Here is a 22,934-nt window from a genome sequence, read left to right on the forward strand (position 1 = left end):
AGGGGTGTCCCTGCGTGGGGTCCATCCCCCCTTGCCCCGTGGGGGGACCTCCCGCCCCGCCCACCCGAACCCTGCTCCCCCCGCCCCGCTTTATTTGCATACCCCGCCCCTCCGCCACCGTCCTCCCGGCGCGCCGAGCGCCCATTGGCTGGCCGCACCCGGGCTATGCAAATCACCCGCGGTGGGGCGGGGCTGGCAGGGTGAAGGGGTCCGGCGCGGCGGCGGAGGTTCGAGCTGCAGCGGCCGCCCGGTTCCGCGTCCGCAGCTCCCAGCGATCGGCTCCGCGCAGGGGCCGAGCCGAGCCGAGCCCAGCCCCGCGCTTCGCCATCTCCGAGCTCCGTGCCCGTCCGCGGGTGCCCTTCCCCCGCCGCGCCGCCATGCCGCGGTGGCTGGTGCCGGCGTGAGAAGCGAGCGGCGGGACCCGGCGGCCATGCGGGGCCTGGCGGGCTGGGCCGTGCTGGTGGCCCTGGGCGAGTGGCTATGGGCGGGCGGCGTGGTGCCGCTGGCAGACTTCTACCCCTTCGGGCCCACGCAGGGCGACGCCGCCACGCGGAAGCAGGACGACGGCGGCTCCGAGCTGCGGCCCCTCTCCCTCCCCTTCCCCTTCTTCGGCGCGGGGCACACCGGCCTCTACGTGAGTACCGGGGGGCGGCGGGGAGGGCCTCCTAGTTCATTTTAGTTTTAAATTACTATCCCGCTCAGATGGCTCCAAGTGCATCTGGGTTTCCACGGGGGCCCTCGGGTGGTCCCCATTGAACTCGGAGCATCAGAGGAATGATGGCGTGCTGAGGGCGTGAGGAGATCCGGTGGGGTCCTGGGCTTGGGAAGCGTGCTGGGCCCCCAGCTCGATGGGGCCAGGGCCCCCTCGGGTGGTGCAACGAGGGTCCTGGCCCCGCCATGCTGGGGATGCTGGATGAAGCGCTCGCCCATGGTGGGGAGCCCTGGCCTTAGTCCTGGCTGCAGCCAGAAATGCCCCCGCCTCGGGGGACTGACCCCACAGCAGTGTGCGGTGGGGGTCCCAGCGGCGGGGAGTGGGGCATGGCTGGTGGGCAAGAGCTCGGAGCAGGCGTGCTGCAGCCCCTGAATGGCAGCCCTCACCAGGGAGGAGGTGTCAACGGGGCTCTGGGTGCAATGCAGAATAAACACAGCTGCCCTTTGGGTTGTGTTGCAGCGGGCTTGGCTGGCTGCTCTGCACATCCCACTCTCTCTCCTCTCCTCCTTGTGCCCACTGGGACGACCGGGTTGCTGGGACCCCAGCTGATGTGCTCCCTTGCAGCTCCTGAGCCACCTTGAGGGGACCGTGGCCAGAGAGCTTGAGTCATGCCTGGCCCCTCGTGTCCCTCACGGCTGTGGCCGTCAGGCAGAGGAGCAGCTCCAAGTTCCCAGTTGTCCCTGGAGCCTTTTGGGTGGTGCTAGTTCCAAATGCCAGCCCTTCATCCTGGGATGGGGTCTGTGCTTCCCACGCCAGCTCTCGCCTGGCACAGTGAATCCTCCAGCATCCTAGTCCCTTCTCCCCGGTTTGACAGATGATCCCGACCCAGCTGACAGAGGAGAGGGCTGAGCATCGCCTCGGTGCAATCTCAGAGCTGGGCTAGTGTACCATCCTGCTGCCTCGGATAAGCACAGGAGATCCTTGGTCCTCGCCGGTGTTTTTTTTCCCTCCGATAAAAGAACCAGTCCTGCCATCTGGCAGGAGGGACCTGGGCTTGGGGCTTGAGTCACGGTGGGAGGATAGAAGAGACTGGGAGAAGCCAGGTGACGTGATGGGTGTCCCATATGGGATGCCCAGCCCAGCTCTGGGTCTTGGAGGGGCTGCAGGAGTCAGAGGGCAGTGCATCCACCTCCCCTGAACCTAGACCCCCCTGGTTCTGCAGGGCCAGCTTGCCTGACCCCATCATGGGGGTCTGCTTGGCAGGGCTGCTGCTCCCTGGGGAGCAGCTGTCCGAGGGAAGCTGGTGTGGGGCTGGGCTCACCTGGAAACCTTCGTCCTTGAGGGCTGCCTCCAACCACCCCCTCCTCCTTTGCAAAAACCAGCAACAACAAAAAAAGCCCTTCTTGGCTCCGGCTCTCTCCCATCTTGCTTTAATCAGGGGAAGAATGTTCCTCTGTGGACACCGCGGGGTTACAGAGGCTTTGGGAAACAGGAATCCTCTTCCCCTTAGTCACAGCAAGGACTGCTCTGTGCTCACATAGAGGGGCTGGGGACCCTCCTCGGGGACTGGGGACCCTCTCCAGGGGCTGCACGAGGCTGTCACAGCCCATCATCCTCCCCCCCACCCCCAGCCTGGGCCTGCAGGCAGCTGGGGCGCAGGCACGCTGGCTTCGGCATGGCTCCTGGCGGGACGCTGGCTCCCAGCTCCTTGTCGGCACGCGAGCATGACACTGCTGCCTGTCCCTGCCTGCTTCGTGCCAGGGCTGCTCTCTCCGCTGGAGAGCCTCTTGCCTGCACCGTGCCCCCCCCTTTCCCACCCTGCAGCCCAGGGGCTTGCCGGGCCGGTGCTGCCGGAGCCAGGCATTGCACGCTAGGGAGCTCAGCTGGGGGGCTGTGTACTCCTGCCTGTCCTGCTGTTGCTTGCAGGCAGCACTGCAGGCAGGGGAGTGGAGCAGCTGGGAGCTGCCTGCCCCACTGGGATTGCCACTGCAGCAGGGTGCTGGCAGCGTCTCCTCCTGGGAATTTGGGGCGTCAGAACAAGAGTGTTTCCCTTTGATCCCTGCCCCCTTGCTGCCTGAGCAGGCATCAGTGCAGGCAGGGGTTTTCCCCTCCTTCCTCCCTCTCCCTGCATCCCCAAGCCAGGAGGCAGCACTCCAGGCAGCAGCTTCCTTCCCTGGGCTGAGGGCCGCTTCCACCATGTGTCCCTGGGCTAGGCATCCCAGGACCCTAATTGCCACAGTTAATTAGTGCTGGGGAAGGGCTCAGACTTTGCAGTATCTTGCCCTGGGTGTCTGGCATCCCCCGCTTTAATGAGAGCAGCCTGCTGAGGCCCAGCCAGCACTGGGGGCTTTGCGTGGGTTGGTGGCATGAACTCATTAGCTCGACCGCTCGTTAGCTCACTTGCAGCACCATGCATGCCGGCGGATGGATTCCTGCCCAGCAAGGCTTCCCCCCGTCCTGGGCCGGTGGCTGCCTGGCTGGGGCACGACCTAGACCCCAGCCCCACAGGCTGTATGTCAGCCGTAAGAGAGCAGGGAGTGAACAAAACAGCCCCTCGTCCCCGCCAAGAACACCAGAGTGAGCTGGCCAAGTGCACTGGGTGCTGTTTGTTTAAAGCGCTGGGGCTGCCGCAGTTTTCTCAGCTGTTCCCCCTTCCCCTGGCCTGGCCGCAGTGGAGAACAGGGCTGGGTTTGTTCAGGCAGCTGCCTCCCCGCAGCCGCACTCCAGCGAGCAAGCGGCTGGGGTGGGGGGCTGCGGGTGCCGGGGCACGTCTCCACTTCCAAGGGCAGGAAGGGGAAGCGCTCCAATGTTTGTGGAAAGAGGGGGTGAAAAAAAAAAAGGTGAAATGGAAAGCACCTCTAAACATGGATTCCTGCTGGCAGCAGGAATCAACTGTGGCCACCCATTTCTTTCCCTCCCTCTCTGCAGGTGAACAACAACGGGATCATCTCATTCCTGAAGGAGGTGTCCCAGTTCACACCGGTGGCCTTCCCCATCTCGAAGGACCGGCGCGTGGTGGCTGCTTTCTGGGCTGACGTGGATAACCGGCGGGCAGGCGATGTGTATTACCGGGAGAGCACCGAGCAGCCCATCTTAGAGAGAGCAAGCAGGGACATTGCACAGTATTTCCCCGAGTTCCCGGGGTTTTCCGCACAGTGGGTCTTCATCGCCACCTGGTACCGAGTGACCTTCTTCGGGGGCAGTTCGTTTTCACCGGTGAGTAGCAGGGGCAGAGCAGCCATTAATTTAGGGGTAGGGTTTTTTTTTGTTTGTTTTTGTTTTTTTTTTTTAAAAGGAGCATCTTGCTGGAGCTTCGGTGCCTTCCACGGCAGTGGCACTCCTGCTGCATGTGGCACAGAGCCGTCAGCAGGACTAAGCTGACCCCGGCGGCTCCGTCACGATGCCTTGCCATGACAGAGCAGCACCAGGCTGGCAAAACCAAACTCTCCTCTTTGTGCTGTGTGGAGGCTGCAAATCGCCGGTGTCCCCCTTCTCAGGCAGCAGCAGGGTGGTGTTTGCCTGCCTGCCTGCAGTTGTGCTGAGGAGCCGGTTGCTAATGGGGTTTGGTGCCTTTCTTCCAGAGGACTGATAACCACATTTCTCCCCACTTTTCCTGTTCCCCTTACAGGAGAAGTGAGTTATCCTACTGGCTGGGGTGCTGGGTGGGGGGATCACAACACCTTAGGGTTAAAAATAATTAAACCCAACTGTCTTTTCTTGCAGAGGAGGACTGGGGCTCAAAGAAACGCGTTTGCTGAATGCTCTTTCCATCATTTTATTTTCTGACTGGTTTTTGGCTGGCTCACCTGTCCTCTTCCTGCCCACTCACTGCTTTCTTCCCTTCCCTGCTGCAGGTAAACACTTTCCAGATTGTTCTCATCACAGACGGCAAGCTCTCCTTCACCATCTTCAACTATGAGTCCATCACCTGGACCACGGGTATGCACGCCAGCAGTGGGGGGGACTTTGCTGGGCTCGGCGGCATCGCGGCGCAGGTAAGCGGCAAACGTGGCCCCTGGGACGCATCCGCCCTGCAAGCTTGTGGCTCCTGGTTTGGGTTTTTTTGGAGGTGGAAAGCCTCCCCATGCTATTTTTTTTTTTTAAAGTTCTTAAATATCCGTGTGTGCTCTGGCTCCCAAAGCCAAGACCATACAGGGGGCTTTGTTATCCCGAAACCACACGTCTTTGCCTTGGCTGCTGCCTCTTAGTCCCTTTTCCTTCCTAACCTCAGCCTTTAAGAGCAGCTGCCACAGCCAGCACAGCTTTTGCTTGTATTTTTATTTCATCCTTGTGTGCGTTTTTGTGTTTAAGGGAAAAAAGGCCAACACCCACACCCGCAGAAACCCCAGTACCCGTTCGGATGTGTGAATTTACTGGCAGTTGATCCGTGCTTGGCTCTCTGCCCGCCAGCCTGCAGCAGGCAGGATGCTGCAGGTGGAGAGGAAGCGGATGGGTTTTGAATCCCAGGGGAGGGACCGAGTGGGCAGGGTGGCCACTTCGCCCCATCATGTCGGCTGTTGTCCCGACGTGTGGACAGGGCTGAGTGCTGGCTGGTGGCTGTGGAAGGGGACAGTCAGTCCGAGCGATGCTGCTGCTGGTGCTGAGTGGCAGGAGAGATGAGCCCTCATGCTCTAGCCGCCTTCCCCCTTGCACTAGTGATGTCTCTTTACCCTCTGCCCTTGTCCTCCCAGGCAGGTTTTAACGCCGGTGATGGAAAGCGCTACTTCAACATCCCCGGATCCCGCACCGATGACATCGCTGACGTGGAGATGACGACAAATGTGGGTATCCCCGGGCGCTGGGTGTTCAGAATCGATGATGCCCAGGTGCAAGTGGGGGGCTGCAGCAATACAAGTAAGAGGACAGCAGTTAGGTTTATTTAACTCCCAACCCAACCCCACACTGTTCTCCAGCCCCGTCTTTCCTTGCCTCAACCCCCACCTCTGCGGGGTGGAGGAGGCGGCTCGAAGGGCTTGGGGAGGGAGGGGAGGCAGCCATGGGGGGACCGTCCTCAGTGCCTGCTGTGGCTGGGGATGGCACCCACAGGTGCCCGGGGGCTGGGAAGGGGCTGGGAGAGCAAATGGGGAGGGGAGGAAGACTTTTGAGACTAAAAGAGCCTGTGCGGAGCTATGAGGGAGGTTGGGGAGGAGGTGACGGTGCACAGGCGGGACCCTGCCGGCCCGTGGCAGGGCAGGGCACGAGGGGCTGGCACCCTCGGGGAATGCATATGTCCGTAAGTCCCAGGAGGCTGGGGCAAGCCATGTGGAGGGCTGCTGGGTGCCACTGGCCGGGGCACTAGGGCTGGGCCACACTCCCCACCCCAGGGGTCCTGACACATCCCCTGCAGCGCCCCTAGCCTCCCGTTCCTCATCCCTGCTCCCCCCAGCCATGTTTTCCCACCCATGATCTGCGTGTGTCTCGCGTTACGGGTGGGTTTGCTGTACGTGGGCTCTCCTGTCCCCCTTTCCCTCTGCCCTGGGTGATAAGCGAGGGCACATCCATGTGCCCCTGGCTGGCGGGGCTGACTCTGTGCAGCCTCTCCCCCTCACACAGGAGGAATAAAAGAGCCCCTCTGTCCCAGGGGAGCCCGTGAGGAGCGGACCCTGCCCTGCCGTGAGGCAGGCAGCCCCCATGGGCTCCCCGAGCACCCTGGGGAGCCGGGCGGGCACGGGGATGGACCCTGGCGCTGGTGTGGCTGGAAGGCGGCGGGTGAGCCCTGCTGGGGTGCAGGCTGACGGGGGGGCACCGGTGTCCCCACAGCCTCTGTCTGCCTGACACTGCGGCCCTGCCTGAATGGGGGGAAGTGTATTGAGGACTGCATCACGGGGAACCCCTCCTACACCTGCTCCTGCCTGGCTGGCTTTACTGGGAAGAGGTGCCATGTCGGTGAGTGCCAGCCCTGAGCTCCTGGCACTTCGCTGCGGGGAGCAGGTCTCGCTCCTGGCATCACTGCTGTGTGCTGGCTGTCCCTGTCCCTGCCCTGAGCTCCTGTCCCAACACGGGGCTCTGTTTCAGATGTGGACGAGTGTCTCTCCCACCCGTGTCAGAACGGAGCCACCTGCCTCAATGGTGCCGGCAACTTCAGCTGCAGGTGCCTGCCGGGCTTCAGAGGCACCAACTGCGAGACCGGTGAGTATGGGGCTGCTGGTGTGGCAGGGCTGACTCTGCCACATTTGAAGAGCAGAGACTCCAGGCTTGGGGGGCACTGCCACTCTTGGTGGGGGGGGGGGGGGCTCTTCGAGACTGGGGCTCCTGTGGCAGCCGCTGGGCTCGAGCGGTTTACGATGGCCGGTTGGATTTCAGCTTGATGCAGGCAAAGGAAACTTTGCTCTGGCTGTGAGCCCATCCTGCCGCTGGCAGCCTGCTCTGCCGAGGGCTTGGCTCAGCCCTGCTGTCAGCACCTCTCCCTGCCACCGCTCCCTTAGTCAGAAAAACTGGTGGTTAGTGCTTAAACAGAAGTCTCGGAGGCCCTGCTTTTGCAGGTGATGCTCTGGTCCCGAGCCTTTCGAAGCCAGCGGGGACTCTCCTGGTCCCTGTTAGGGGCCATGGTAGCCGCTTTCCCCCACCGCTGGCCTCCGCCCGCCGGTGGAAGTGCCGCCAAAGTGTTTGGCTCCCAGTGAGCCTCCAGGCCAGTGGAGAAGGCAAGCAGGGAGTTGACTTTCAGGGAAGGGAGGGAGGGAGAAACACCCAGCACAGCACGCTGGCATCTGAGAGGCGCAAGGGGATGAAGGGTCTGAGCTGCCCAAGGAAGGGTTTTGGGAAGAGCCGTGGCTGGGGACGCAGCCGCCACCTCCCGCCGGAGGGTGTGTTGGTGGCTCCAAGCTGCGCTCTGCCCGGCCCCAGCATCACCGTGTGTGCAGAGGATGCCACGTGCCGGTCCCGGTCCTGGGCTGATCCCTGCCCCTGCTCTCTTTTTTTTTCCGGTGTCCCGCTGCAGAAGAGTCACCATGTGAGAGCAGGGTGTGCCAGAACGGCGGGAGGTGCCAGGTGGTGAATGGGACGGCAGCGTGCTTGTGCCAGCCGGGGTACACGGGGGCAGACTGCCAGACAGGTGGGTGGCAGGAGCAGGCACCGGGGGGAGATGGTGACAGTTCGCGCCTTGGCAGGCTGCCTTCCCACCCTGCTTCATCCCCGGCTGTAGTTTTGGGAGGAGAGGGCTTGGTGTTGCCGGCAGCACTGATTTTTTATTTTTTTTTTTTTCTGGCTGTCGCCTTCCTCCTCCCAAGCATCATCCAGGATGGGAGGCAGCGGGTGAACCAGCAGCCTGGCAGTGCCCGCGCTTGGCCTGACCGCCCCTCCCGGCCTCCCCTTGCAGAGGTGAACGAGTGTGAGTCCAGCCCGTGCTTGAACGGTGGGCACTGTGTCGACATGGTTGATAACTACACCTGCGTGTGCCTGGAGCCCTTCGTGGGACAGCGCTGTGAGACAGGTGCCTGCTCCTGCCTGCGCCCCGGGACCGCCTGCGCCCCGGGACCACCTGCACCAGGGACTGTGTCCCCCATGCTCTGCTGGCCATCACGGCCCCTCTCCCAGGGCCAGGCTCTGCTCATTGCATGCTCGCTTCCTTCCCCCCCCCCCGCCAGACTCATCTTCCTGTGAGGACCGGAGCTGCAGAAACCGGCAGACGTGCAACTACATCCGCCCTGGCCGCTACATCTGCACCTGCTCCCCGGGTTATTACGGCAACAACTGCCAGTACGGTGAGTGGAGGCATGCCTTGCCCAGCACGGCACGGGAGCTGGTTTCGGACGAGCCAGGCGGGAAGAGTCTAGAAGGGGCTGTATCAGCCGCAGGCAGTGCCAAAAGCTGGCAGGCAGCATGTGCAGAGGGGTTGTGGTGCTGCTGGGAGGGAGCTCCTTCCATCGGGGCTGCTCAGCTGCGGTGGGGTCTCCGGCATGAAGGTGGGCTAGACCAGCTCTGCCCTGGCTCCCCCCGTGACGGAGGGTGTTCCAGCTCCAGGCTGGGGTGGCTCTGGCTCAGCCTCCCCCTTCCCCGCAGGTGGGCCCCGTGTGCCTGGCGCCTGCCTCTCCCACCCATGCCAGAACGCGGGTAGCTGCCTGGAGACAGAGCAGGGCTACATCTGCGAATGCCGGGAGGGCTACACCGGGCAGGACTGTCGAGACAGTGAGTACCCGTGGGGGTCTCTCTGGTGGGGTGTCATGTCTCTAGGGGAATCCTCGTGCTCCTGAGAGGGAGAAGTAGCAGCTCCGGAGAGTCCGTTCAGGGCTCCTGGACTTAACAGTGGGTCTGTCCTGCTGAAAGAGACTGTGCCTGGGTGTCTGGGGGGAGGCTCGTGGCTGCTGTCCACCTGAGCTTCCCCCATGGGTGGCATCCAGCAAGGCTGTGTGGCTGTCCCAGCCCCGCAAGCAGGAGGGGTCCTGGGAAGCTCCTGTCTTCTCTCTTGCAGAACTCTCGGAGGGCTGTGAGTGTCGCAATGGGGGCAGTTGTCTGGAGGGGAATGTCACCATCTGCCAATGCCCACCTGGGTTTTTTGGTCTCCTCTGTGAATTCGGTAGGTGAGGGCTTCTCACTCGCTGTGTTTGCTCCCTCTCCTGGATGCTTGACCCAGGCAGGCTGCGGGCAAGCAAGGAGACATTCTGCCCATGCCTGAGCCTAGCACGGTACCAGGGGCACGCACTGAATTTGAGCCTGGAAATACTGTCCCCTGGTGAGGAGGCAATGCTTCCACCTCCACTGCTCCCCCTTGAGCTGTCCCTCTCCCAGCCCCTGGCCCCAGCCTGGCCCCCCTGGGTAGGGAGGGGAACCACAGCCTTCCTGCACTCCTGCTCCAAAGCTCACTGAGCATCCAGGCTGGCCCTTGCCATTCTCACGGTCTGTGGTGTGGGGTACAGAGGGTCCCTCCTGTCTCATCAGACCCTGCAAAGTTAGGAGACCCCTATTTCTGGCCAGGCAGCTGGCTGGGTGTCCTGCTGCTGGCTGACAGAGGCTGGTGCTGGCCCTGTGTTTGCAGAAGTCACCACCACGCCGTGCAACATGAACACGCAGTGCCCGGATGGTGGGTACTGCATGGAGTATGGCGGGAGCTACCTCTGTGTCTGCCACACTGACTACGGCACCAACCACAGTAAGTCTTGTCCGCAGGGATGCGGGACCAGCCCCAGGGAGGGACACATGCGACAGGCCAGAGGTGTGAGCAGGGATACAGTCATCAGCCAGGGAGCAGCCCTTGCACCCCTGGTCGTAAGTCCTCAGTGACGCCCTGTGTTTGGCTTTGCAGCGATGCCATCCCCCTGTGACTCAGAGCCCTGCCTGAACGGGGGGTCCTGTGAGGTTCATGATGACTCATATACCTGCGAGTGTCCTCGAGGCTTCCTTGGCAAGCACTGCGAGAAAGGTACCCGTACAGAGCTCCCTGCTAGCCCCAGGACCTGGCAGGGGGTGGGAGAAGAGCCTGGACCCTTGTGGGAGATGAGCGGCCGCTTGCTGAGCTGCAGCTGGAAGTGGGTGCAGGTTATCCCATCCCACAGGGTGAGGGAGGATTGTGTGGCTCCCTTCACGGCCCCTGATGGTCACAGCTGCCGATCCAGTTGTGTTTCTTGCACAACACCATCGCTTTTGGAGTTCTTTTTGCATGCCTGAGCTTCTGACCTCAGGAGTGGCCGTCAGTCCCCAGGCATCATGCATCTGTGGTCCCCTGAGGCCCCAGCACACATCTGCACGGGTGGTGTTTCAAGGTGTTGCTGAGCCCAGGGCTGTGAGGCCCGGGTGCACTCGGCTTTCCCATAGCGAGGGGTTTGGTGGGGTGCTGGTGGGAGGTGGTGGCTCTTGGGGTGCCAGCAGCAGGGGGTGACCCCCGCTCTCGGCCCTCTCTCTGCAGCCAAGCCACGGCTCTGCAGCACGGGGCCCTGTCGCAACGGGGGCACCTGCAGGGAGGCGGATGGCGAGTACCACTGCACCTGCCCCTACCGCTTCACCGGCAAGCACTGTGAGATCGGTATGGCCCCATGGCCCCCACCTGGGGAGGAGAGGTGGCAGTCGTCCCACTCGCTGCTCAGCTCCTGCCTGCCCTCTGTCCCCAGGTAAGCCAGACCCCTGTGCCTCAGGGCCCTGCCAGAACGGGGGCACCTGCTTCCACTACATCGGCAAGTACAAGTGTGACTGTCCCCCAGGCTACGCTGGCCGTCACTGCGAGATTGGTAGGTGTGAGCAGGGTGCACCAGTGCTGCAGGCTGCCTGGGGAGCTGTTGGGACTGCCGGCAGACCCGACAGTCACGGTGGCAGCAAGCGAGCCTTGCTGCTTGCTTTGAACCCCCTTCCCTGTAATTTGAAGTGCTTCAACTCTTCTTTGCACCCTGCCAGAGGTCAGGGCAGCGCTGCTGGGGGGGGGAAGGGAAGGGCTCCAGTTCCTGGCCGCTGCCAACTCTGCAGCAGTCGCTCTCTGCTCCGTTCTTCTTCTAGTGCCCTCCCCATGCTTCCTTAGCCCCTGTGAGAACGGCGCTACCTGCGAGGACCTCGGCGGGGGCTATGCTTGCACGTGCCCCATGGGCTATGTAGGGAAGCACTGCCAGTCTGGTAAGGGCCTTGCTCTGCCCCTGTCAGCCGGGAGCTCGGGGTGCGTCTGTAGGCCCTGCTCACCCCACTGTCTCTCTCCAGAGGTCGACTGTGGCGTCCCCAGCGAGGTGAAGCACGCCCAGGCCTCTTTCAACTCCACCAAGGTGGGCTCGCTGGCTGAATACCAGTGTGAGCTGGGCTACACCCTCAGTCAGCACAACCACCCCCGTGTCTGCCGCTTGCCAGGCGTCTGGAGCGACCCCCCCGAATGTGATGGTGAGGAGCACCGAGGAGTGGCTGAGCCCTAGGGCACAGTCCCAGTGGGCTGTGGTCATGACCATGGCTTGGTGACCCCAGGACATGTACTCCAGTTCTCCCCTGCCCATGTCTGCAGACAGAGCACCCCAGGGACCCCTGCCTGGTGCTCACGTCTCTCGCCTTGTCTCTCCCCTGCCCAAATGCCTGCAGAGATTGATGAGTGCCTGTCTCAGCCCTGCCTGAACGGTGGCCAGTGCAAGGACCGCATTGCCGAGTTCCTGTGCCTGTGTGAGCCAGGTTATACCGGCCACCACTGCGAGTCGGGTAAGTGACCATGCTGGGTATGCTTCAGGGCTGCCACAGGCCGCTATAGGAAACCCTTCCTCGTCCCACAGCCCCCAGGGCCTGAACCCCATGACCAGGAGCTGGGCTGCCTGCAGTTGTGTGCGCTGGCTTCAGTCTCCCAACTGCATGCTCAGATCAGCCTGCGGCGAGGGCTCCTCTCCCAGAGCCCCTGGCCAGCTCTGAATGCACTGGCAGGGAGACACTGCTCCCAGTTGGGCCAAGGAGCAGGCAGGGCTGCAGGGGCATGTGCACTACTTGTGTCCTCCCACTAATGGATGCCGTGTGGGCATTTCTGTCGCTGATGGGGCAATGACTTCTCCCGAGGCATGCTAAGCCTGTGCAGAGAAGCCCCAGATTTCAGGATCTGGGTGGGAAGTGCCCTGCCTGGCTCCAAAGCTATTGGCCAAGATGTGGGGAGAAAAGAAGCTTGATGTAGCACATTTTTGGCTGTGCTGTGCTCCTGCTCCTGTGTATGCACATGGTCTTGGTTGCGTGCGGGTGCTGGTTGAAGGGGGTGATGGGCAGCATGGGGGCTGGTGGCACTCTGTGGCAGGCAGTTCAAGCCCAGCTCCCCAGGGCCTGGGACAGTGGTGGAAGAAGGCAGGATGCTTGCTGTGGGTCAGAGAAGGGGACCTGCCACAGGCACCCTAGGTGACCTCTTGGCAAAGCCCCCCACGCTGCCAGCCATACCCAGGTGTCCCTGCGGGCATGTCTCCATGCCCAGCTCCTACTGCAGCCCCCCTGCAGGGGCAGGTGTGGGGCAGTAGGCTCCTGATGGCCTCGGGAGCAGGGCTGTTCCTGGCTGGTGGGCTTGGGGGTAGCGAGCAATGTGGGGAGGGTCTGCACCCTGCAGGAAAAGCACTGCATTTCCAAGCTCCCCATCGCTATGCTGAGCTGGCACCTCTTCTCCCACCACTCCCCAGATGTCGATGAGTGCCAGTCAGAGCCCTGTAAGAACGGCGGGACCTGCTGGGACCTCCCTGGGTCCTTCACTTGCTACTGTCCCGAGGGCTTTGTGGGGACCCAGTGTGAGACAGGTAGGGACTTGCCCTTCCCGGGGCAGTGGGAGGCTGGACTGTGGGCACCGGCATGCTGCCAGGACCGGCACTGAGCCAGGCGGCTGGTCGCTCTCTTGGGCACCTTGACCCCAAAACTCTGGTGGGGAGGGAGCGAGGAATGAGGTGTCTGCCAGTGACGGATCCCCTTTCAAAGGCGTCCACCCCATGCCAGGGGATGCAGCCACCACAGTGCTTGGGTGGGATTCTGGGTCCAGACCAGCTGTGCTGAGCCCCCGGCTGTGCATCCGTCCTGCTGCCCCCTTGGGAGGGATCATTGCCGTACTTGCCTGTGGGAGCTGGCTGCCGGCATGCTGGGGACCCCCGCTCACTGCTGGCCTCCTCATGCCTCCAGAAGTGGACGCCTGCGAGTCAGCCCCTTGCCGAAATGGAGGAGAGTGCGAGAGCTATGGGGGCTCCTACCTCTGCGTGTGCCCAGAGGGTTTCTTCGGCTACCACTGCGAGATAGGTGAGGCGGGCAGGGCAGCTCGGTGTGGGGCGGCCGCTTGGCTAGCTGGCACCACTAATGTCACTGGGCCTGACGTCTCTTCCGCAGCCAGCGATCCGTGCTTCTCCAGTCCCTGCGGGAGCAGAGGCTACTGCCTGCCTGGCAATGGCACCCACAGCTGCACCTGCAAAGTCAGCTACACAGGCAAGAGCTGCGAAAAAGGTAAAGGCCCTCAGCAGCGGCACCAGGACGTGGTGCGGGGCTCGACGCCGGCCCGGCGGTGGCCACTGTCCGCGAGGGGCTCGACGCCATCCGGGACCAGCAGCTCTCCTTGAGGCGGGCAGGGCTGGGGGCCTTGCCTCCGCGGGGGGCAGCCCGGCCCCGCCGACGTGTCGGGCGTGCGCTGGCGTGCTGAGCTGCTGCCACAGGCGCCGGGCTCTGCACGAGGACGCCAGGGACGGGTTTCCCTGGTCCCCCTGCAGTGACGGCGATCCCTCGGATGCCCTCAGGAGGGGAGGCCGAGGCGTCCGAGGGAAGCCTCTCGCTGCCAGCACCAGCCTCCCTGGGGCCCCTCGCCCCGTCTCGCCGGCACCCTAGGCCTGGCAGGCGGCGGCAGGTGCTCAGCCACCGGTGCTGCCGGGTGGCGGTGGCCGGGAGCGCTCCTGGTGCCCTGGCTCCTCTTGGGCCAGTGGTGGCTGGCACCCACAGGGCCCCTGCGAGGCGTGCTGAGGGAGAGGGCGAGGGCCCCGTCCTCCATCACTGCCACCCTGCCTCTTGCTGCCGGGGTCTGTTCTCTAAAGATTCATGGCGTTACCTCTCCCCTTTGCTTTTGCCCACACCCTGAAGAATTGCTGCCACCAACCTCATTAAAGGTGGAAAGGGTGGAGGACACTGGTGTGTTGATTTCTTGGCACCCACCTGAGGACGCAGCCGCCAGGCAACTCATTGACGGCTACGCCGTGACGTACGTATCCCTCGACGGCTCTTACCGCAGGACAGATTTTGTGGACCGAAGTCGTTCTGCCCACCAATTGCGGGCACTAGCCTCCGGCAGAGCCTACAATATTTCTGTCTTTTCAGTCAAACGCAACGTGAACAACAAGAACGATATCAGCAGGCCCGTCATGCTCACCACACGCACTAGTGAGTAGCGTCCCTGGGGGGATCGCGGTCGTGAGCACCTGCAGCCCCCGCAGGCGCCAGGGCTTGTGCCACATCCCCCCTGTCGCCGGCTCCAGCCGCAGCCCGGGCCTGTGCCAAACCCTGGTGGGTTTGGTGGTGCGGATCCTAAAAATCCAGCCTGGGGCCTTTGGAAAGCGCTCAGCACAGAGAATTGCTGTTCTCTGCTGTGAATAAAAGGGGACCGAACCCACCTGCAGCTCACCGGGCCCCTGCCCGGGGGCTGGTAAGGGAGCCGGCAGTAGGGACTGCTCCTGGATCCTGTTCATCAGGGCCAGGCTGCGCCTGCTGCACCAGTTACTCCTTATCACTGAGCCCAGGGTAGCGCGGGTCCCCGGTGCTGCTTGGCTGAGCTGGAGAAGCCCCCATGCCAGTGGGCCAGCGGGGCTGGGCAATCTCTGACAACGAGCCCCATGGGCGAGTCACCCCATCATCCTGCCAGGCTTGGTGTGGGGACGTGCCAGAAAGAGCAGAGGCTGGCAGGGACCTCTGCTCCGCAGGCAGAGGGGAGGGGGGCACAGTGATGCCTCTGTGGGAGGATGGGCAGGCGGAGCAGCTGCAGTCCTGCTTTCTAGGGCAGGCGGATGTGGAAATCAAGTGCAAACTGAGGATGGAGGGGATTAGACCTAGAAAAGCTGCCCTGTAACGAGAGGGGGATGGTGGCAGGAAAGCCTGTGGGCCCCATCCCCCCACCCCCGCAGCGGGCTGAGACTGACTGAAGCCCAGGGAAGGAGAAGGCAAGCATGGCGCTGGGCATAGCAAGGGGCTGTGCTGCTGGCCACAGCATCTCGGGAGGCCTCAAGCCAGGGACGGGTGCCGGGGACAGCGAGAACTGCGCTCAGGATGGCCTCCTGGGGCGCGCTTAGGTGGGCTTAGGGCCAGGCACTGTGGCTCCTTTGGAGCTGGTGGGGGGGGGCTGGGACGAGAGGAGGACAGCCCCAGGGGCGCCATGGATGGCAGGAGGCCTTGCAGGCAGGGAGAGGATGTGCCTCCTGCCTGCCCACAGGTGGTGAGGATGGGAGAGCGTGAGTCCAGCAGGGCAGGTGGTACTGAGCTGCTCCTGCTGGGGAAGCCAATCCAGAAGGGCAGGCAGGAGCCCCTCTGCAGGGGCATGGGGAAGGGACAGGGCAACCCACAATGACCAGAGGCTGACCGCAGCCCTCTCCGCTTGCTCCGGCCAGGACCGCGTACGGTGGAAGGCTTTGAGATCACGAACGTGACAGCCAGCGCCATCACGGTGCAATGGGCTCTCCACCGGCTCAAGCACTCCACCGTCAGTAGGGTGCGCGTCTCCATCCGCCAGCCGGGGGACCTGGCAGACCGCACTGTGGAGCTGAACAGCAGCGTGGCCAAGTACACCTTCCTGTGAGTGGGGTGGCAGGCGGGTGCCGGGCCAGCTGGCCCTTCCAGGCTGCCCAGTTTACCCCTTCCCACCCTGACGTCCTCTTCCACAGGGACCTGCAACCAGGAGAGAGGTACATCGTCCACGTCACGACGCTGAGCGGCCTGGGGATGGAAGACCACCCCTCAGAGAGTCTGGCCACGGCCCCCTTCCATGTGTGGACAAGTGAGTGGGGTTGCCTTCACCACACCCCACCACTGCAGGGGCCCTGGGGCTTGGCAGGCCCACGGCAGCTGCGGCTCATGGCCAGCAGGAAAGCTGCAGGGAGGGGAAGGTGTGAAAGCCGTCAGCCTGTCTGGCCAGCACGGCGGGTAGGAGGCATGCAGGCAGCTCTTGGGAAGGGCAGGCAAGGCAGCAGCACGTTCTCCCCTGCCAGATGTTGTTCACTGCCCAAGGGCAGCACGAGCTCAGCCCCACGTGGAGCCCACGCGGGCCTGATTCATTCCCTGCTGTATGGCAGCTGGAGAGCAAGGGCCAGACCCAGGTACAGTGAGGCCCCTGCCCGCTTTGGCAGGGAGCAAGCGCTGAGCATCTCCTCCCGGTGCATTGCACAGCTGGAGCTGGGCTGAGGGCTAGCCGCAGCATGGCCAGGAAAGCTGGGGCCCTGGCACGCTTATAAGGTGGCGTGTGAGCAAGTAGAGCAGTCGCCATTCGGGGACACCAGCGCTGACCCCTTTTCTCCTTACCTCCCGCCTGCCTCAGGGCCTCTACCCCCCCAAAACCTCACCGCCTCCCGTGTCACCACCACCTCTGTGTCCATGGCATGGGAGCAGCCACCCACCGGTGCCGTGGAGGGGTACATCATCAACGTCACCACCGCTCAGAGTGTGAAGAGCCGCTATGTGCCCAATGGGAAGCTTGTGTCCTACACAGTGCGGGACCTGCTCCCTGGGCAATGGTACCGCCTGTCCGTGACGGCTGTGCAGAACACAGAGCAAGGCCAAGTGCACAGTGAGCCCATCCACCTCTACGTCACCACCTGTGAGTGTCTGGCTCGCTGGGGCTGGGGCACTGCCAGTTTGCCGCAGCACAAGGGAGGCAATGAGCTAACGGCGAAGGGGGGCAGGGGGTAGGAAACCAGATGACCAACAGAGTAACAAGCCCATGGAGACTTGCTGCCCCAGAACCAGGTGCCTGCAGCAGGCTGTGGGGACAGGATACGGGTTCCCTGCAAAGGGAGGTGCGGGGTTGCAGGGTGCCCTCCGTTAGCAGAGGGCAGATGCAGAGGTACAGCTCGGTGATGCTTCACAGGGACGAGGGCTCACAGCCCAGGCATGTGGAAAGTGTGCACATGTTCCCAAAGAGCCCTAAATGGCAGCCTGGGGACCAGGGGACTGGCTGGGAGTTGGGTTGCTGTGCTGACTCATGGCCTGCCTCCTGCTAAGCGTAACCCTTTGGTCTGCAGTGCAGAGGGATGGGGCTCCAGAGAGACGGTGGAGCCAAGGTGGACACCCCCGGGTCCTGCGCAACAGGCTGCCCCCAGCTTTCCTGCCCGAGCTCCGCTTGCTAGCGGATCATGACACAGCTGAGGAGCCCTCGCCAGCCCCCAGGTAGGCACTGCTCCAGCACTCCTGGCTCTTCACCAGCACTCAGCGCAAGCATCGGGCTGAGCATAGCCCCTTTTCCCAGATCCCGTGTTCGGGCGTGCACAGGGTCAAGCCACACTCCTGCTGGGTTGCGCCTCTTGCCCACCTGCTGGGGTCCTGAGCCAGGCAGGCCCTTGTCCTGTGAGCAGGTCCCCCACGCTGCCTGCAGCTGAGCCCGCAGGACTTGCACCAAGCCTGATGCCACCCAGGAAGTGCTTTATCCAGCTGCCTCCAGCCCTAGTGCATGGGGCGGCTGTGGCCTGGGGGACCCACGGTATTCTGTACCCTCATGGCTTTCCTGTCCCAGGTTCACCGAGCTGGTGGATGGCAGAGGGAGGATCAGCACCAGGTTTGGCACTGCGCTGAGTAAATCCATCACTGTGAAGACACGTAAGTGCTCTGCTGTCTTTCTGTTCCCCTTCTGTCACCCAGTGCCATCTCCTATGCCTCCCCCCAGGACAGGGTGGCAGCCGGGCAGGCTGTTGTAGGGCTGGGGGAGTCATAGAGGAGGGCAGAGCCCTCCCACCTCTCCCTGGGCAGATGAACATCTGACCTGCTTGCTAGACCCCTATCCAGGCAGAGGGCTGACTCACAGCCAGCTGGGGAGCCCAGAGAGGGACTTTTGGTGACAGGAGGCAATGCTGGCTGTGATACAGGCTGGTCTTCTCCCCTGCCAGCAGGAGCCCAGGCAGTGATCCTGCAGCCCTCCAGCGCAGCCCCTCACACTTGAGGAGAGCACCTGGGCAAGAAGCCCCTCACTAGCCCAGGACTAGCCCCCCCCATTTGCCATCCTTGGAACACCAGGGATGTAAGTGCCAGCTCAAGATACCCTGCTAGGCCTGGGAACCCCACACTGTGGGGTGAGGAAGGGGCCCAGCACACTTGATGGCTGTGTCCCACAGCCCTCCAAGAAGGGTGAGGGGGTCACCCTAATTCTAGGGGTGCCAGCTGGGAAAGGCTAAACCACCGCCTCAGGCCTGACCAACTCCCTGATGCTGCGGGCAGGCTGGATCCTATCAGAGGGGCTGCCTTTGGGTCTGGCTCTGGCTGGAGGTGACATTTGACCCTCTCGTTGCCCAGAGCCGGAGGCTCCAGTGAAGCTGGAGAATGCAGAGGTGTCCAGCCAGGGCAGTCTAGCACTGCAGCTGCACGAGGCAAAAAGCAAGAGTAAGTCCGGGGGGAGACGCATGAGCATCAGGGACCCAGCCTGGGCCCCACAGGCATCCTCTTGTTGCTGCCCTGCCGGGAAGCACACAAGGGACATGGCGTGGGCCACTGCCAGCTGCCCCATCCGTGCTTGCCAGCTTGCAGCTCTCCCCAGAAGCACCCTGGCACATTAGGGTGGGGTGGGCAGGGCTGTGCTGTGACCCTGGGGTCTGACATCCATATGTGTTTTCAGGCGAGGGGCAGAACTGCTCCACAAACCCCTGCAGGAATGGAGGCACCTGCGCCAGGGACGCCGAGTCCTACCACTGTGACTGCCGCCCGGGATTTAAGGGCCGGCTCTGCGAGCTGGGTGAGTGCTGTGCTGCTGCCAGAGGGCCGAGTTCCCTCTGCCCGGGCACGTGCCCAGCCTGGCAGCTGTCCCAGCCACAGGTCGCCCAGGGCTCAGGTCACCGAGCACACCCTGTCAGCACCTGGCTCCTTCCAGCTGAGGGGGCTCCCACCATGCCCAGGCTTCGCTAGAGAGGGCTGCACTGTGTCAAGAGCAGAGAGAGGGGCTGGGCTCTGTGTTTGCCAGTTGGGGCAGATCTGGGAGTGCAGGTCTGCTCCCTGCTTCTGGCCGAGCCCTCCACTGCTGCCAGGCAAGTCAGGCTCCTGCCCTGCCCACGTAGTTATCTGGGCACTGCAAAGCTGGGGGCTCTGCTTTTCCTGGCTCGTCAGCTCTGTTGAGGCCAGCCCTCCAGGACAGCACAGGGGAAGCCAGGGGGGCCTTGCCACCCCCCTGCCACGGGGCACAGGCAGGCAGGGCCAGAGACGGGCTTGTTGATAGCTCCCCTCTCCTGTTCCCCAAGCAGCCTGCAAGAAGGTGCCACACTCGTGCACACGGCTGTACTCGGAAACCAAGTCATTCCCCGTGTGGGAAGGAGGCACCTGCCACTACCTGTGAGTACTGCCTGCAGGTTGTGCTCCCCGCTTCCCCTTGTGCTCAGAGCCGGGGATGTCTCCCTGCAGCTCAGCTCCGGGGAAGGGAGAGCGAACGCGAGGCCATCGCAGACCCCCACTGGCAGCTGCCAGGTGGCTGCAGCTGCCCTCTCCCCAGCGCAGGCTGAGCAGCCTCATGTGCCCTCGAGCCCCTGGGGCTGCCCCACCAGCTGCGTTTCAGGGCAGGGTGTTGCTGAAATGACAGCCCTATAGCGATGTTACCCCCCTACGTGGCAGTGAGGTTGGATTTGGTGTGCGTGACCCCCCCTCCAGGCAGCAGCAGATCCCCTGCCAGCTCAGCTCCTAGCTGCCTCTCCTGTCTGCAGGCAGAGGGCTGGGGCCAGCCCTGCTGTAATGCCAGGGCATGGGGGCCTCTGCTCTGTCCCCTGTCTCGCCCAGCCTTCCTGCAATGGAGGCACAAGGGCCTGGCTGTGTGGGATCAGCCCTCAGGCATAGCAGGCTCAGACCCGTTCCTACCGAGGCTGGCTACCACAGCCTGGAAGGAAATGGTGGAGACCCCCAGACTTCCCCCCTCGCACTCATAAAAGCAGATCTGTCCCTGTTATTCCCTACAACTTGCCCCTCTGCTGTGTGTGCAGGTACAGGAGAGTCTACAAGGTACATCAGGACATCTGCTACAAGGAGAGCTGCGAGGGCACCGGTTCCGAGAAGACAACCAGCAGGTACAGCTAGCAGCAGCGCTCCAAGCACGCCAGCCTTCCTGTGGCCCGAGACAGGAGGATGCAGACAGTTGGCATCACCCAGCACACGCAGGGATGCCCATGCTGGGGGTGGACTGGGAGAGGGGTGCAGGCACCCTGCACAGAACAGAGTGCGACGAGCGTATGACCGAGGCTGAGACGCCAGCTCTGCATGCCCTCCCTGCGAGCAACGGCTGTGGGGCTGCAGGGCTGATGCTGCTCTCCTCCCTTCTCTTTCAGAAAACCAAGCAACAGTCACACACTGAAGAAGCCATAGAGTAAGTACCTGCTCCAGGCCCTCCTCAGCCACGGGCAGGGGCAGCTCCTGCCACTGCACTGGGAGTCGGGGAGGAGAAGGGTGGAGGCCAGAGTGCAGCCCAGGCTCATGCTGCCATGTTGAGGGGGTGCGAGGGCTCTCCAGCTGCCATGCTGGTCGGGCTTGGGCACGCAGCTGGGGGCTTCTGTTTCTGGCTGGGGTGGAGGAGCAGAAGGCAATGCTCTGCTTCCCTGCAGCTCTGCAGCTGCATGAACAAGAGATTCCTGCACAGAAAGGGCCCAGCTGCTGCCTGCCTGTGCAAGGCAAAGGCTGGAGCCCTGGAAAGGGCAGGTCCTCTTCTCCCAGCCCGAGACGGGTGCACAGTGTGGGAAGAGGCAGCTGTGGGGCTTTTGGGGGATTCTGCACACCAGCTCATTCCTCTCCTGCTCCTTCACAGGGTTCAAAGCAGTAGAAACTTCGTCTTTCCACATCTAAGGGCTTTTGAAACACCAGGAAGATCAGATCTGCTCACTGGGTTGAACACAGCGGGGGAACCTTCCTGCCTGGCATCAGCCTCTCCGTCTCCTCCAGCCCGTTAGGGACATGCAGCCGGATTGGCACGCCGAGCAGCACTCCCCTCCCTCCGCCAGACCAGCACTGCCTTCGCTCTGGCTTGCCTTACTCTGGCTGCCTCTCTGCCCCTGAGGAGCTGAGCGCCAGTGTACTGCAGTGGCTGGCTGGCTGCCCCTCGAAGGGACCAGCCCCGCTTAGCCCCCCTCCAGCTGCTCTGCACGAGCAACGGGCTCCCAGCTCTGCTCAGGCGTCGGTGGGGCTGAGCCCAGCTCCCTGCCAACAGCATCTGCACCAACCTGTTTTCGTAATCCAAGGTTATAAATTACCTATAACCCCCAAATAAAACAGTTTAATGCAGACCGAAAAGCCTTAGCTATCACCTGAAATGTGGCCCACAACAATCTGGTTGGAGGAGACCTTCCCTATGTAGACAAGTTAGAAATGGTGAGCAGCTTCCCCCAAGCAGTGAGGTGAGTGCGGGCAGTGGAGGCACATCCTTGTCTTCTCTGCTCTAGCGGGGGAAATAGAGGCAGCTTCTACTGCCTGCCTTTTTTCTTTGCTTTGTAAACAATCCCTGGTTTTAACCAAATTTCTAGCTCAGAAAGCAATAGAGCACCTAGAAAGAATTTTAAAAGTGATCTGTAGGGTGAAATTTATCAGCTGAGGTGTTAAAACCGCATTTGTTCTGACACTGATTGCCTCCAAGCCAGGGCAGGGCACAGCATGGGCTCGGTGATGAAGCAAGCTCCCCGTGCCATCCCCTGAGCTGCTTGCCGCCTTTACGTTCCCCATGGCACCACCCGGTGCCCAGATGCCAGCGCTGTGTTGTCTGTGCAGGAGAGGACCAGCATGCAGTGGCTGCCCCACTGGCTGCAGCAGGGCAGGCAAGGAAAAAGCGTAGCTTAGAAACGTTCCTAGTTTTTGTGAGTTTGTATGACAACACTAGTTAAACATAGATTTGTGTATTGACATACACAGTGTATATTATAAATTAATACATACCAGAGATATATCGTAGTTATGGTATAGAGTGTTATTTCCCCAGCAGCGTGGGGAGCATCCCCGTGGGGCCGCCCTCCCCTCCCATGAGCATCGCAGCGTGCTTTGTTATTCAGCCACGAGTGTCGAGCTGCAGCCCGGAAGATGCTCTCAGAGCAGAACAGGCCCAGGAGTTTCGCTGCTCCTGCCACCACCCTCTCCCTCCCAGGAGCAGCGTAAGAGTGCTCTGCCCGCAGGAGCAGCTGCCGAGGCATCCGGCAGCAGCCTGGGAGGGGCAGGGCCATTGTAAAGCCAGGACCAGTGTGATGCTCCCCTCCTGCACAGGCTCTAGCTCTGCTCCCAGAGAAGAACTGGAGTCAGAGATGGACTTGCCTCATTTTCCTCCTGCTGCAAGGTGAGCCCAGGCGTCCTGTCTCCCCCAGGGAATGAGAAGCCAGCCCTTGCCTGGAAGAGCAGGGCCAGGGGAAAGCCAGAACAGTCTCTGCTGCCCACAAGGGAGGGGAGGTTTTGGGGCTGCTTGCACCCCTACCTTGTCAGCCATGCGACCAGTGCCAACGTTGCAAAGGTGGAGGTGGCCCCGCCACGGGACAGTCCCATTTCAGCACAGCCCCTGGGCCCAGCTGGTGCTGCTGTGGGGCCTGTCCCCACAGCGAGGGGAAGCACGGCCCTGCTACGAGCCGGCACAGCATCCTGCCGCCTCCCGCCCCATAGGCAGCACAATACATAATGCAGCCAGAAGGTTTTAACCTAGCCTTGGAAATAAATTCGTTATTTTGGTTTGGTTGTTTTTGTTTTTTAAATAAAAACACTTTATGGAAACTGG

The 22,934-nt window shown here is 62.4% G+C and overlaps 1 protein-coding gene across 10 annotated transcripts; it reads left to right on the forward strand.

The window, feature by feature from the left end:
- The first annotated feature begins 289 nt into the window (after positions 1-289).
- On the forward strand, positions 290-22,930 carry SNED1 (sushi, nidogen and EGF like domains 1). Of its 10 annotated transcripts, none has more exons than XM_069791666.1 (33): positions 290-634; positions 3,581-3,868; positions 4,507-4,647; positions 5,344-5,506; positions 6,413-6,538; positions 6,668-6,781; positions 7,590-7,703; positions 7,968-8,081; positions 8,236-8,352; positions 8,651-8,776; positions 9,060-9,164; positions 9,624-9,737; positions 9,891-10,007; positions 10,491-10,607; positions 10,693-10,809; positions 11,072-11,185; positions 11,267-11,440; positions 11,633-11,746; positions 12,691-12,804; positions 13,178-13,291; positions 13,379-13,492; positions 14,117-14,413; positions 15,631-15,814; positions 15,904-16,016; positions 16,554-16,832; positions 17,257-17,401; positions 17,745-17,827; positions 18,518-18,604; positions 18,837-18,953; positions 19,453-19,543; positions 20,182-20,265; positions 20,524-20,561; positions 20,997-22,930. In XM_069791666.1, the coding sequence occupies exons 1-32, from the start codon at positions 431-433 to the stop codon at positions 20,558-20,560; spliced, it is 4,338 nt and encodes a 1,445-aa protein (XP_069647767.1). In that variant the 5' UTR covers positions 290-430; the 3' UTR covers position 20,561; positions 20,997-22,930. The 10 variants fall into 10 exon arrangements, with proteins under 10 accessions (XP_069647767.1, XP_069647768.1, XP_069647769.1 ...); XM_069791667.1 differs by having other exon boundaries at positions 19,456-19,543; XM_069791676.1 differs by having other exon boundaries at positions 291-634; positions 14,351-14,413.
- Positions 22,931-22,934: the final 4 nt, after the last annotated feature.

This window comes from Haliaeetus albicilla, chromosome 9 (genome assembly GCF_947461875.1).
Source record: "Haliaeetus albicilla chromosome 9, bHalAlb1.1, whole genome shotgun sequence".
NCBI classification, from domain to species: Eukaryota; Metazoa; Chordata; class Aves; order Accipitriformes; family Accipitridae; genus Haliaeetus; species Haliaeetus albicilla.

What these genes read in the sequence shown, in the direction of transcription:
- SNED1 (XM_069791666.1), top strand. Translation starts at nt 431, where the DNA reads ATGCGGGGCCTGGCGGGCTGGGCCGTGCTGGTGGCCCTGGGCGAGTGG. An exon ending in AGGCACCAACTGCGAGACCG is followed by an intron (nt 6,782 to 7,589) that starts GTGAGTATGGGG and finishes GTCCCGCTGCAG; the next exon opens with AAGAGTCACCATGTGAGAGC. An exon ending in AGGGAAGCACTGCCAGTCTG is followed by an intron (nt 11,186 to 11,266) that starts GTAAGGGCCTTG and finishes GTCTCTCTCCAG; the next exon opens with AGGTCGACTGTGGCGTCCCC.